Genomic DNA, 15,184 nt, shown 5'->3' with positions numbered 1-15,184 from the left:
TGATCTGTATCTTAACTCCATTTACCCGCCTTGGTTCCATATCCTTTAACGGGGATAATACATGGGACTAAAGAGAGAGGAGAAATTTCACTCTATTGTATTGACCTGGTTTTAGATGAGTGTGTGGACAGGCAGCTGACGCTGTATGTGTGCACGCGTATTCAGCTCGTCTCCAGTTGTCCTGGTTAACCCTTACCACTGGATAAAGGCCTAGCTCTGTCAAGCCTGTGTGGTGGCTGATGTGCAACAGTCACCACACGTTAAAAAAATCCATGCACAGGCATCTTCCGCCCCCTCAATTGGAGTTCAGGACTGGAACATCAGGTCCTTCATTGAAACATCTGTGAACTCTTGTGGAAGCAAGTAATCCTCGTTCGAGGGACCGCCTATGATAATGCACTCGTATTGCAGAAGCATGATTCCATTTTTTCCCAATTTGTTGATTTAAGTTTTCTCCACTTTGCAACCACCCAAGCTGTACACACTTCTTTGAGAGAACAGGTGGTGACTAGATATGTCCACAGTCACCCTCAGCGCTTTCACAAAACCAGCGAGTAGAGCCTGCCAACCCTGGTAAAAGCATTGCCAATGTTCTTTCTCCACCATCAGCGCCCATCCTCCGCCCACGCTCTTTGCTGCTGCCTGCGGCACACTACACATACACTTTAAGTCAGGGACTGCATTCACTTGACTGTCCAAAATTCTGCTTGTATTTTATCATTTGAATTGGGGGTAGTAGATTGTCGCCTTATTTGGCATGGACTGAATGCAATAATTCCATGTATTTATTTGCCAGTCAAAGAGCTGCAACAGAAGCTTATATTCATATTTTCTTGTCTGTGGCGTCACAGTGTAACTTAGCATCAGAAAATAGTTTCATATGTTTGAGGGATGGGCAATAGATACTGGCCTTGCCAGCAGCGCCCATATCCTGTGAATAAATTAAAAATAAAATTGTGTTCCTTGAGTGGCTTCCATGAGTCAAAGACATGATGACATTTCACCATCCTTTTTGTGTACCACTGCTTAAAGTAATGCTTTTTCATAGAGTTGAGAAATGCTGTTTCATGGTACACAAATGTTTACGCATGTCAGAGAATATTCAAGTGAGGGAATCAACCCAATTCAGTTGTAAAAGTCAATTTGGAACATTAAACCTAGTTTCAACATAATTAAAGTAGAACAGTATGGGAGGTATTCCTGCATATAAACATATCTATTGACGTACATTCTATTGAAGCATTTGAACATGTTCCTAAAGCTATACATGTCTGTAAAGTATATAGAGGAACAAGAGGAGACCATTCAATTCACGAATCTTCTGTACCATTTTGCTGGCCACAGCAGCTATATTTTCTCCCTGTCTCTTAATACTGTTACTTCGCAAGGAAGTACCTATCTCCCTTTTAAACACACTTTGACTTTGCAGCTATCTTCCTCTAGTGCAGTGTGTTCCCTATTCTGACAGGAAACTATTTTCTGATGTTTTTCCTGGCTTCACTTATAACTGGTTTAGCTCAACCTCTAGGGTTATGTCCCTTTGTTCTGGATTTCCTGACTGGAGAGAAGAGTTATTCCTTATCTATGCTCTCAATTCTCTTCATTACTTTACACACCTTGATTTGATCACTCTTAACACACTCATCTAGGGAATGTGCCTACAGTTACCCAGTCTGTCATCATAGCTCAGTACCTTAATCCCAGGTATTATCATTGCTGGGCTTTCTCCAAGGCCAATATAACCTTCCTACGGTGAGTGCCCAAAACCCAAGGCTGTCCATTGCTCTGAAGAGCTACAGTCGCACTTCCTTGTTTTTATAGTCATTTGCAACCAAGTCTACTGAAAAGAAGCAGGGAGGGTTTTTAATTGTTACAGCCCTAAGATTGATTCCCAGTGCAGTATATCCTTAGTTGTCGTTGTCTGAGGACCATGCATTTGCCTTTCAGTTGTGCGACAACAGTTGCAAGAGGACTATATTTCTGCGGTACAAGAGATTCCTTCAGTCAGACAGCAGGCTGCGGTAAGTCCAAAGAAACATTTCCACCTCTTGAGTCTAGTTTGTTAGAGTAGGACAAGTTGGATGAACCAAAAGCTGTAACTTGCTATAACAGTTTAATGTGCACGTCGCTAAGGGGTGGTGGGATATGGGTTACCATCCATTATTCTCTTTACCTCCATCACTGCATTGCTGACTTCACCCGAGACCCCATGGGAAAATGATGAGCTGAAGCCAGGCAGTTCTGCAAAGGCAGGTAAATCTGACGAGCTGGGTCTCCCTCGGCTATACTTGTGGACTTCCTGGTGACTGTTTGCAGAGTGACGTTGGCCTTCTCAGCTGTGAACAGTGTTGCACTGTTATGGATTTCCTGCTGAGAAAAGGGAAAATTAACTTTGAGGGATTATTATCCCAACCAGAGTATTTTTTTGAATCATCAATAATCTACATTTTATTGTAAGGAATTGTTGCCGGGCAAGAAAGTTGCTTTTTATTGAGAAAGCTGGGGCCAAGGCTCATTATGCAGCACAAGACCAGGGCGGAAGAGAGTTGAAAAGAAGATAAGATGAGCTTGAGTTTGAAAAGCCCATAGATTGTAAGAGGGAGTCGAGTGTGGGAGAGGTGACACGTTTACAGCATTTGGATGTCTTGGGCGAGAATGAATTCGAGTAGGATATGGTGCAGTGATGGTAACACAGTGAGGATGCAGGGAGCAAGAATGTGTTGGGCAGAGTATGTGGCTTAGGAGAAATACATTTGGTATTATGAATGTATTTAGAAAACTCTTAAATATTGCAGTGCATAGTGAAATGGCAACTCTGACTCTTGTAAAAAATACAGCGAACTTGCCATCCCAGTTCTATGGTTAGTGACCACCATGTAACATTGGTGTCTGCTGATTAATGTCAAAGAGCCGAGAACAATCGTCACCCCTTGGTGTTTGTGTGTTACCTGTTTTCATGTTGTAGTTGATGCCTTTGTTAGTACTGAAAGTGTAGCTGTAAAGAGCTGTTTCTTTATATTTTCATTCAAATTGAAGTAATTTTAGTTCAAATTAAAATCTAATAGTGATATGAATTCTATCATAAAAGCACCATGTAGAAATTTGCCCAAGATTGGTTTTCTGCACTGACGTTTGCAATGTTTTTATATGAAGTACTTAAGCACTGGACTCTCCGTAATAGCTTTATCGATTCCATCAGTAATGCAACAGGAATAATTTGAAACCAATCAGCACTAGAGTTATATCTGTGAGTGTCTTTGGGTAAAGAGAGAAAAAGAAAGTCTTGGATTTATATAGCGCCTTTCATGACCACCACACATTTCAAAGCGCTTTACAACCAATTAAGTACTTTTTGGGGTGTAGTCTCTGTTGTAATGTAGGAAACACGGCAGCCAATTTGCACACAAGTAAGCTCCCACAAACAGCAATGTAATAATGACGAGATAATCTGTTTTTATTTGTTATGTTGATTGAGGGATAAATATTGGCCAGGAGACCGGGGATAACTCCCCTGCTCTTCTTCGGAATAGTGCCACGGGATCTTTTATGTCCACTTGAGAGGGCAGAAGGGGCCTCAGTTTAATGTCTCATCCGAAAGACAGCACTTCCGACAGTGCAGCACTCCCTCAGCACAGCACTGGTCAGCCTAGATTTTTTTTGTGCTTAAAAGGTACTGCTGATGACCAGGGGTGAAGTGAGCTCTCGAGTGGGGGGAAACAAAACACAGACGGCATTTTTGTGAATTTTGTGGTCGTCAATGTGAGGGATTTAATGCTGGGAAGTAGAGCACTTCTTGCTTCAGTCACCCAGCATCCCCGGGTCAGCTTTTGCACTAATAAATGAAGAATAAAGCTGTACCTCTGCTTTGCCCCAACAATGTGCCTCAATCCAAAGAACTGCACCGATCTGTCATTTTCATTTTCCACGCCAGCAATTCTGTGGGTGGGATTGCCAGTTTGGCCTGGTTTTGTGGTGTGGGTCCAACTAGTACCTCAACTGAGATGGCCCAAACCCAGTCACATCAAAAACTTTCAGCTCAGTCATTTGTTTGATTTGCACCTAGGACTGGGAGGTTAAAAGTCACCACAGGACCAAGTCCCTTGACTGCAGTATTGTACACTATTGCGCAACCATTAAATAAGCGATTACTACATTCCTATGATTGTTTTTACCATGAGACTGTTGTGTTTTTTTGAAACCAAAAGCAAAATACTGCAGAGGCTGGAAATCTCGAACATAAACAAAACGCTGGAGATGTTCAGCCGGTCAGGCCACATCTGTTGAAGGAACACCAGTCCGACGACGTCTTGGGTCCAGGGCGCTTCCTCAAAGTTTAGAAGTTCTCTCGGCAGATGCTGCCTGACCGGCTGGGTGTGCATCGCGTTTTCTGTTTTTGTTGTATGTTTGTCACAGTTCCAGTTGCCTTACCTTAGTCTATGAGAATTCATAGTTACACTGTCACGACTTTAGTCCTTGTACAGATTCTCATTGTTGTGTAGCATTGATTGTCCTTTTATAACTGTTTGGTCACCACAGTTTGGGTTGGTCATCTACAATGTAACTTTGCTGCTTCTCCTTGAACTGTTCACTGTTTTTAACATTTTTATTCCCTTCCTTTCTGTTTTGTTTTAATATCCGACCTGTTTTGCTTCTCGAGTGTGGGGGTGTGGTATCAGTGGTGCTTTGTCGTCTCTCCTTCATTCTCTTTCCATCAGCAAAGCTGAGTTCATTCAATCAGAAATTCAACATTTGCAATTCCAATATTAAATTCAAGTGAAAAAAGTAGATGTAGTAAGTGTTATGCCTCTAGATGTCTCGTTCACTGCTTTGTAAATAATTTGTTCCATGTGCCAGTAATAATTTGTTGCAGAAAGTTGCAAGTGTCGAGGTTTAGTTCGCATTTTATGTGGACACTATGGCCAGAATTTCCCGGGCTATCAGTGGGCGGGGTCGGTGGGAAAGTTTTTTTTTGACAGCGGGTCGGGAACCCGTTGTCAACCCCTGCAACGCGCCTTTCCCAATGTTGGGTGTGTCCGCACTGAGCAGACCCGATGGCAGCAACGGGCGACCCAAGAAAACGAATTATAATGTACTTACCAGACCCGTAACAGACTTTTTTTTAAACCTAACTTTTAACTTTAATTTCACGGTCACGGGAACCACGTTAACACATCTGTCAACATAAGGCGGGAGTTGAGTGGCCATTGCTCCAGCTGATTACTTGACAGCTTCAAATGTACTGTAAAAGCACCCACCTGACAGAGATCACTTTCCTCAGCCACAAGCTGTTCCTCACTGCATTCCACAACAGATTCAGCATGCTGCAAATCTTTCCACAAATCTCCGTCCAGTCTCACCTCATTACCTCTCTCACCATTGACAGATCGCTTCTGTCATCTCTACTTCACTTGCCATCTATTCCAACAGCATGGTTACCGTTTATACTGTCTTACCTTGGTCCTCAGAATCGGACTATGATAAGCCTCAAAACCTGCACACTAAGCATCACCAACAACACCAACCTTCTCTACAATCAACTGATGCTGCACAGGGAATCAGCATCCAAACACATTGCTGCCAGGGAGGCCAGATTTACTTTATGCTGTACACCCTGGCTGTCACATGATGTACCAGGTTGGCAACACGCCATACCAACACCATAAAGCATCCCTACAATGTCTAAACCATTCCTTTTTCACACTCATGGGGGGCGAGGGGAGAACCTTTGTGTCTCACCATTCACTGCAACTCACTAAGCCACTCCAACGGTGCACACAAATCTGTCCGACCAGAAAGTGTTGAAATAAAGATTTCAATGTTGATTGCACATTAATAGAAACTTTACATGAACATTGGATAAAAACCAAAGTGGCTACCCTTGTGTGTTGTTAGTTGGAATGATTGCACTAGGATGAGGGTGAGTGTGAAGGGTGGCTAGTGAGATGGGGATAGTGATAATGTAGATGGAGGTACAAGGTGTAAGTTGGTGTGAGTAAGGATGTGCAGGAGTAGGGTAGGGAAGGCAGAGTGATGGGGATGTGATGAGAGGCACAGCAGGATGAGGTTGAGCATGGCTTTGTACTAACGTTTTGTCATTACTGAGATCACTGAAACATTTGTGCCACTGCACCCAGGTCCTCCTGACCACATCCCTGTTTGTGCCCTCCTGTGCAATGTGAAACCAGGCTGTTTTGGTCTGCTGGGGAGGTGTCTTCCGCCTATCGGAAGGGAAGAGAACCTCCGTGCCTACACTGACTCCCTCTACATGCAGGGAGTGTTGGGAGAGCCTGGGTTTAGCCATCTACCTCTGTACAGTCATTGTCAGTGTTTGCAGCACTTCAATGCTGTAGAACACCGACAGCACAAATGTCAATTGGTTATGGGTCCTGTAGGGTGTTTGTTTTTTCATTCTACTCTGATTCTTAGACCTCGGAACTTATAGTGGGAAAAGGACAACACGTGAGACAAAATTTTAGGCTTAACCCAGTGTTCGTTTATTACGCAACAAAAACCAACTAAAAACTACAGGACTGGACTGCCGAGAGAAATTGACTTGACATACAATCACTATTCCTGGCCGTAGCTATTGTAGGTTCGTGGTGGTTCTTCTGGCCGTTAACTGCAGTTTCTTGCTGTTTCTTTTCTTTCCGTGCCTGCTTGCTGTTTCTTTTTGTGTATCTCCTCCTGCTTCTACTTTCGTCCTATGTTCTCTGCTCTTCCTCCTTTAGCTGTTGTTTATTCTGCTCTTCCTCCTGCATCTGTTTAGCTGTGTTCCCTGCTCTAGTTGCCTGTCTGTGTCCATATATTTATATCCAGGTTTTGAATAAGTTTCTCACTGTGACGAGATTCGATTTAATGATCCATTTAACTGGTTGGTCCTTTGTTGTCTGATCTTTTTACAGACTTGGTGTCTCTAGTGAGTTTGTTTTCCCCACCCTGGTCAATCAAGTTCAGGGCCTCATGTAACAACTCCATTGTTGTTATGCATGAAGTCAGTTTTAGTTCCTGAGCACAGGATGTCCTTAATTATCCAGTTTAATTCCAAAGCTTGTATCAATCAATTTTTAGTTCATGGTCTGTTTTTTTTTCCTGAAGATTAGTAACCTTACAGTCCCTTTAAGGAAACCGGCTGATGATGCGTCATGAATGATGTCACTAGATCCGCTTCCTCTAATTGGCCCAGGAAAAGCACTGGGCGGGCTTAACAAGTCCTAGTAGCGTAAACTCATTTTAGACAGCGGGATGTAGCCAGCAGCGGGGCCGTGATCCGCCACCAACATTGCTAACGGGAGGCGCAAAGGAGGCCCATTTCTCCCCTCCCATACTCTTAAACGTGTGTTCTCACCTCACAGATGGCAGCAGACCAGCAATTGATGAAGAGGGAGAGAGCAAAGAGCGGACCAGGAAGTGAGGCAGCACCTCCAGAAAAGAAGAAGCCAAAATCGAATATGGAGGAGCCAAAAAATCCCAAAAGCTTCAAACCGTTCGATTACAGCAAGTCTGATTTCAAAGTGTTTGCAGGTCTGTTGTGGCTTAATCTTTAGATTAATACTTGGATGGAGATTCTGCATCCAAACTGTCCTTCAGCCAGGAGAGCTGTGTTCTCCCCCTCCTCCTGCTGAGAGAAAGCAGATGAAGGCTGTTCAGAAGTAGTCCCATACCCATAGAGCATGAGGAATGGCTCTTTAATCTATAAGTGCTGAGTTTTTAACAGTTTTTTCCCTTTTTTATTGTGTGGGGAATTCAGGAACTGAACAGTGAGGCAAGTTTGAAATTAGGAGTTCACTTGCTGTTGCAGACCCACCGTCACTTATTCTGGAGTGCAACATTTGGGAGCCTTCCTGACATTGGTCCTTGTTGTTGTAGCTCTGGAGAAAGAGTCGGTGCCAAACATTGATCACGTGGTTGAATTCTCCACACTGGCATTGATGCATTTCCTTAATTACTTGACACAAGATGCCCCGCCACTGGATGAGACTTCATCTCGTGTTTCCCTACCATCTTGAGGCAGATTGCTCCACTGAGCCCTGTGCCGAAAGAGCACACTGTCAGCAAAGTTGGAAAACATTCACCCTGTGAATGCATTAACGCAGGTAAACTCTATTGGGCAAACAAGAATCTGCCATCGTGTCTGTCAGCGCTTCAGTGTTAATATGGTTTCAGTTCTTTAAAGGCGGAGCATGTCCCTCTGATGCATCACTGAGTATTGGCATCAGTGTTCCCCCTAATTTTTTATTTTTTATTTTGGGAGTTGCACGGCCCATTCACAGTTTTGTGCAAAATTTAACATTGAAACGCGCAGCTTAGAGGGAACATTGATTTCCGCTGTCTAGCCCAGTACTGAGTGCACAGATTGGGAAGGTCTCGGGTTCAATGCTGGAGTTGTACTGAGTTAGCTTATTTCAGCTGGGATAGCAGTCAGTGGTGGCACCAGGATTGACCTCAGCCCCCTAGGCTGGCAAGAGGGAAAATCATTCAGGGTTTCTGCTCCTGATCACTACCCAAGGATTCTTGTTTGTGTGCACACCCAGGACAGGAGTTTGCTGAGTTGTGATGCCCTCCATAGTGAATAGCAGATGAGCACTCTCTGTCTACACTTAGAACATGGAAGAGTGGCCATTTGAATGAGGTAGAGGAGAGTGACCAGTGCCCTCAAACTATTTCCAAGTATGAATCTGTACCTTCAGGTAATGGGGAAGCAAAGGGGGAGAAGAATTGTGGGGAGCTTCTCTTGTCTATAAACAGAGGTCTGAGTTTGTAGGCAATTTTGAAAAATTCAGCAGATGTGAGGTGCATTCTATGTACAAAATGTGCATTTCTATTCCAATATTTTGATCCTTTCTTTCAGCTGGCAGCAAGTCTAAAGAATCAACCCAGTTTGATCCCAGTCTTGAAGCTGATGTGCCCCATTCTAAGGTAAAACCACTGCTTCAAAATAGCACAATGACTGGCATGTTGCCTCTTAATTTTACAGGGTCAGTGTAATCCTGATAAAGTCCGTAAGGACAAGTGAGCCATGTTAACCATGGCAATAAAGTAAGTAAATATAACATTCATTGTCATCTGTTTTTAAAATAAATATCTTTCTTTTTTAACCATTAATAATGTCAGTTTGGCTTGGTGGTAGCACTTCTAACACTGGAGGCAGAATGTCTGTGGGTTCAAGCCACTCCAGGACTTGAGCATCATCATCATAGGCAGTCCCTCAATCGAGGAGGACTTGCTTCCACTCTAAAAGTGAGTTCTCAGGTGACTCTACAGTCCAATACTGGAATTACAGTCTCTGTCACAGATGGAACAGACTGTCGTTGAAGGAAAGGGTGGGTGGGGTGTCTGGTTTGCCGCACGCTCTTTCCGCTGCCTGCGCTTGGTTTCTGCATGCTTTCGGCGACGAGACTCGAGGTGCTCAGTGCCCTCCCAGATGCTCTTCCTCCACTTAGGGCTGTCTCGGGCCAAGGCCTCCCAGGTGTCTGTGAGGATGTTGCACTTTATCAAGGAACTTGAGCATGTAATCACGCTGACAGTTCAGAGCTGTATTGAGGGAATGCTGCATTGTCAGAAGTGCTGTGTCTCGAATTAGATGTTAAACCAAGGCTCTGCCAGGTGGATTATCAAGGATTCCATGTCATTTTTCTCGAAGAGCAAGAAGTTCTCCCGGTGTCCTGGCCAACATTTATCCTTCAACCCTCACCACCTAAACGGTTTAACTGGGCATTCACCTGCTTGCTGGCCCTTGCCTTGCACAGATCAGTTGCCATCTTGGTCTTGATAACAATTGTAACTTCATTTCAAAAGTAATTGTTGAGAAGCACTTTGGGACATCCTAAGGTTCTGAAAGGCGTTGTATGAGTGCAAACTCTTGCTTTGTAATGTAGAAGACATTGGATATTTGCTCACTCGCTTGATCAGATGTGTGCCAGTACAGTAGCTAGGACTGAATTGACATGGGTGAAATGTTCGATTATGATATTTGCCAGATACTATCTCTTCCCAAAAGTTCTGAAAATTATAACCCTGTAAATGTTATTTTTCTGTGAATTTGCACCTCTGATATCAAGAGCCTATTGTCCTGGGTCTCCTATGATGTTACTTGGCTATTATTCTTCAATATGGAGCATTATTTATAGCTAATTAGTTATCCAGACTTGTACATGGTTTTGCACAACAACAACAATAATTATAGTGCCTGTATTATTCATTAAAAAGATGGGATATATTACAGATTATAGGATTGTTGGTGTATTTATGCTACCAAGTTCATTTCCACATTACAGCTCCATCTGTACTCGACCTGTAATCTGCAGGCATATCAATAGATTGCCACAAACTATGTCATTATTTTGTATTTGAGGATTTTAAAATGACGCTGCATAGATTTTCATTGAAACGTAGAATTTTGCCACACAGAAGGAAGCCATTTAGCTTATCGTGTTTACATCATCTTTCTGAAATCTGTCCCATTCTTCTATCCTTTCCCCATACCTTTTTTAAAGAATTTATTTTTCAAATATTTATCCACTTGCTTTTATTTTTTTCAAACGCTATCCTGCTTCCACCACAGTGTCTAGTAGGGCATTCCGTGTCCCTACAGCACTTTGCATTTCAAACTGAAGACTCGAAGTATCAAAAAGTCCCAGCTGATACTTTTCATTCTTTAAAAAAGAAGCCTGCTCTAATGAACTTTGAGTAACAAGTTACTTGAGTCGTTATAGAACTTTAACTTGTTCTTATCATTATAAACTACACAAAATAATTTGGAGGAGACTAAAGGAATATGGAACCCATTTTTGCAAGCCATGCTGGTCAGGCAGGCAACTATTCAGACGTGTGCCTGGGTGCACTGATGCCTCAGGGCTCTGCTTCAATAAAATTGCACAGTTTTTCTCTCCGGCACTCCCAGGTTACATCAGTTCATCACCATAACTGAACAGGAAAATCAGCTTCCATATGTTTCCAGTCAAAATTACTTTCAATAGTGTTTTGGCAAGCTTTAAAAAAAATCTGATTATAGCTTTTTCTGGATGTTGACCTCATCCCGATGCCACAGCCCGATGAAATGCTATGTACAGTTATTTATTCTGATGAACATTTAAAAATTGAAGGTTTTAAGAATCTTTAAACTGTCCTGACTGAACTTTCCTTGGTTTAGAAAACTGGAAAGAAAAATCGTCAATCTGCAGGAAACAGAAGCATGTCCTTCACCAACAGCAAGTCAGACAGGTAACCATCTTTGTAAACTACAAAGATCACTGCGATCGCTTGATAAACTCTCAGCCGTGCACCAGGATGTGAGGCATGTCCAGATTTGCCGCTCATTAACAACATGCATAAAGAAGTAGCACGATACTACAATGCATAGTCATCATATGCAGCATTGCAGAAAGAGCTGTGGCTGTACTGTGAAAACATTCAGATATTCTTGTTTGCTTTTCTTTTAAAAGCTCCCTGTCTTTTCTAACCATTCCAAGTTTTCAAGCACATACTTCTGATCGAGGGACGAACAGCCCCTTTGTATATTGTAAGTGAAGCCACAGGTTTCTCCTGTTCACAGTAAAAGGGACAGAATCGCCAAGTGTGATTCCCACAATGCCGGTGAAAAGCCTGAAATCTGGTAATAACAGCAGATGTTGACTTGAATCACCCACGATACGCCTGTGGTCCTGCCAGCGACCAAGTACAAATGCACTTACAAACTCAATATGTCAAAATTACAACATTAATCTGAGTTAGTTCTCCAGCCACAGCTAGAACACTATGTACAGGTCTGGTCACCACATTGCAGGAAATGTTGTGATTGCACTTGAGGGTACAGAGGAGATTTATGAGGGTGTTGCCAGGGCTGGAGAATATGAGGGAAGATTAGATCGGCTGGGGTTGTTTACTTTGGAACAGGGGAGGCTGAGGATAGATTTAATTGAGTGTATAAAATTATGAGGGGGATAGGACGGACCTATTTCCCTCAGCAGAGGTGTCTATAAACAGGGGGCATAGATTTAAAGTTATTGGTAGAAGAATTAGAGGGGAGTTGAGAATTTTTTTCACCCAGAGGGTGGTGGGGGTCTGGAACTCACTGCCTGAAAAGGTGGTAGAGGCAAAGACCCTCATCGCATTTAAAAAGTACTTGGATGTGCACTTGAAGTGCCGTAACCTACAGGGCTACAGACTAGGAGCTGGAAAGTGGGATTAGGTTGGCTAGCTCTTTTTCGGCCAGCACAGACATGATGCCGAATGGCCTTCTGTGCCATAACTTTCTATGATTCTCAGGAAAATAGGAACAGGAATAAGACAATTCAGCCCCTCAATCCTGTTCAGCCATTCAATTAGATCATGGCTGATCTGTATCTTAACTCCATCTACCTGCCTTGATTCTGTAATCCTTCATATCTTTTGCCCCGTTGTCCTGGACTGTCAGGAATTTGAATTGTAGGTTATGTTGCATATGACTAATTTTTATATATTTTTTTTCTCCAATATGCAGGGGCTTCAGACACAGTTGGCCAAAGAGATAGAGGACAGAGCGAGCGCTGAGCAGAACCACCTTTGCTGTCATGGCTATTAACTGTTTCACGTCAATATTATGTACTTGATTGGTTTTAATTTCTAGAATTTCTGGGACATTGTTGCACTGTGAAAAGCTTTTTACAATAAACCTTTTACAAAAATGTTAATTTTGGTTTTGAGTGGTTATTAGATTGCAGCATCAAATTGTCACCTTCAGATAACCAGTGCCCTGAAAAGTCATTAACATTTTTGCAGAGGCAAAACTTGTCTTATGAGCTTTGGAAAAAGTTCTCCGATTATATCCCTTCTGAACAGATTTGCTGCCTCACCCGAATGGCCATGAGAGGCTGGTCCATGAGCAGCGTGTTCTAGGGTTACATCATAACTGAGACCAATAGCAGCCCACTTGATTGGCACCCCAGTTACTATCTTAAACATTCCCTCCCTCCACCAGCGGCGCATAGTGGCTGCAGTGTGTACCATCGACCAGATGCACTGCAGCAACTTGCCAAAGCTTCTTTGATAGCATTTCCCAAACCCACGACCTCTCCCACCTAGAAGGACAAGGGCAGCAGGCGCATAGGAACACCATCAGCTCCATGTTCCCCTCCAAGTCACATATCATCCTGACTTGGAAATATATCGCTGTTCCTTCAACGCTGGGTCAAAATCCTGGAACACTCTCCCTAACAGCACTGTGGGAGCACCTTCACCACACGGACTGCAGTGGTTGAAGAAAGCAGCTCACCACCACCTCCTCTAGGGCAATTAGGGATGGGCAATAAATACTGGCCTTGGCAGCGATGCCCACACCCCATGAATGAATAGAAAAAACAAAATCTGGTCTCGCACACTCCAGCAGGGGTCACGATAAAGGTTAGCAGTGGGAATTCTGTTTGTGTTGGGGTATTTTTGCCTCTTAACCTAGGGACACAGAGGCCACATCAAACGCTGTTTCTGCTGAGATCCGTTTACTCAGCTCAGATGGGAATCAAAGCTGGGGTGTGTTGCTTGGTATCACATTACCCACTTTGCCGAAAGGGAGCTTCTCGTAGGCTTTTGAAATGTATTGATGAGAAATATTTACTGGTTTAATCTAACCACTGGGGAGAATGAGTGCATGGAATATTTTCTGGAGTTTTTTCTTAAGTGCCACCAAGTAAACCTTCATTACCATTATTGTGTGGTTTCTAGATTTAAATCCGCACTAGATTTTTAATAGTGAATAAGGCGTGCATTTCCTGTCCACAACCTTACTTCCCATTGTCACGATTTTGGGTTACAGCTTTATCTTCATTTACCATTGTAAATTGTTATGTCGACATTTCCCATTCAGTTTTACTATGTCAATTGTCACGATAGTTTAGAGAGTCTGGACTAAAATATGCAGTCAGATAGGTTCGGGTGCTTTAATTACATTTACAGGGTCATGTGTTACATATCAATGTTTTTTCCTTTGTTGGGTGATTTTGCTCGATGATTTGTACTGCACACTGGGGAGTGATATCCACTGACACTGGCTTGAATCATTCCTTCTTAAAAAGGATCACATAGGTGATTTTGATATGTGCACCACGCTGTTCTAAGCAAGCAGAGGCAGGTGTGCATTGTGATTAGTGGCCTAGAAGGTGCATGGGAGGAGAAACACCTTTTCGGTGTATAGGAGAATGATCTTTCATACAGGATGAAGTTCTCCCTCTACACTACCTGAATATTAAAGGAATCGAGGGATATGCGGATAGTGCAGGAAAGTGGAGTGAACATAAGAAATAGGAGCAGGAGTAGGCCATTTGGCCCCTCGAGCCTGCTCTGTCATTCAATAAGATAATGGCTGATCTGATCTTGTTTTAATCTTGCAACTGCAATTTCCTGATCAGGGCCCCAGTTTACAGGCTCTTGGGAGGGTTTCCCACCTTTGACCAGGTTCTTTATAGGTTGGGCCATCTCGGCATAAAAGTTGAATAGCCCTAGTGCCTGCCTGATCCCTTTCACGGTGCCTGGGCATTGATAGGATTGCTTCTTTTCTGTCCTCAGGCAACTGTCTCTTCCCTTGTGATATTATGCATCCTAGATATGTTACTTCGCTCCTTCCCACCTGCAACTTCCTGGGATTTATTTTTAATCCTGCACTCTGTAGAGCTCCTAGCACTAGTTAAAGCTAGTACGTGTTGTTGTTCTGTGCTGGAGGCAATAAGGATATCATCCACATACTGCAAAAGGGTGCTCCCTTCTTTGCCTGTTGGGGGCCTTGCCTTCCTGCGCCTCCTCCCTTATTCCAGCAATCTTTGAACAAGTGTCCAGGTTTACCACAATTGTAACATTTCCCTCTCGGATTTCCGTAAACTTTCCTCTTCTGCGGGCAATCCCTAATGAAGTGGGCCTTCCTGATTGCAGTTAAAACGTATCGGGAGCTGCACGGGGGTATGTCTCCTCCCCCTTCGTCTCTGCTGCTACCGTCGCTGCTGTTATTTTTGTTATCTTCTCCCTTTGTTCTAACTTTAACTCTTCTACACGTTCTGTCCATTCCAAAATTTCATCGTAGTCATCTCCTACCTTAAATTCTAACTTAATTATCTTTTGATGGGCTTCTCCTAGCCCATCTTTAAACATCTTCAAGAATGCTGCATCATTTTTGTCGGGGTTATTCGCCCCGGAGTGGTCTTTGTATTCAATCCACTTTCAT

General features: G+C 43.2%; 1 protein-coding gene across 1 annotated transcript in view; it reads left to right on the top strand.

Annotated features, from left to right (window-relative positions):
* Nucleotides 1-12,668, top strand: part of exosc10 (exosome component 10) — a 78,730-nt gene extending 66,062 nt beyond the window's left edge. Inside the window, exons 21-25 of the mRNA XM_070860156.1 lie at nt 1,948-2,021; nt 7,353-7,521; nt 8,849-8,916; nt 11,150-11,220; nt 12,479-12,668. Coding sequence (XP_070716257.1) covers nt 1,948-2,021; nt 7,353-7,521; nt 8,849-8,916; nt 11,150-11,220; nt 12,479-12,509 — 413 coding nt within the window. The 3' untranslated portion in view covers nt 12,510-12,668. The remainder of the gene's footprint in view (nt 1-1,947; nt 2,022-7,352; nt 7,522-8,848; nt 8,917-11,149; nt 11,221-12,478) is intronic.
* The last annotated feature ends 2,516 nt before the right edge of the window (nt 12,669-15,184 follow it).

This window comes from Pristiophorus japonicus, chromosome 18 (assembly GCF_044704955.1).
Source record: "Pristiophorus japonicus isolate sPriJap1 chromosome 18, sPriJap1.hap1, whole genome shotgun sequence".
NCBI lineage: Eukaryota > Metazoa > Chordata > Chondrichthyes > Pristiophoridae > Pristiophorus > Pristiophorus japonicus.
The sequence above is the reverse complement of the archived record's forward strand: the minus strand, read 5'-3'. Positions and strand labels throughout refer to the sequence as shown.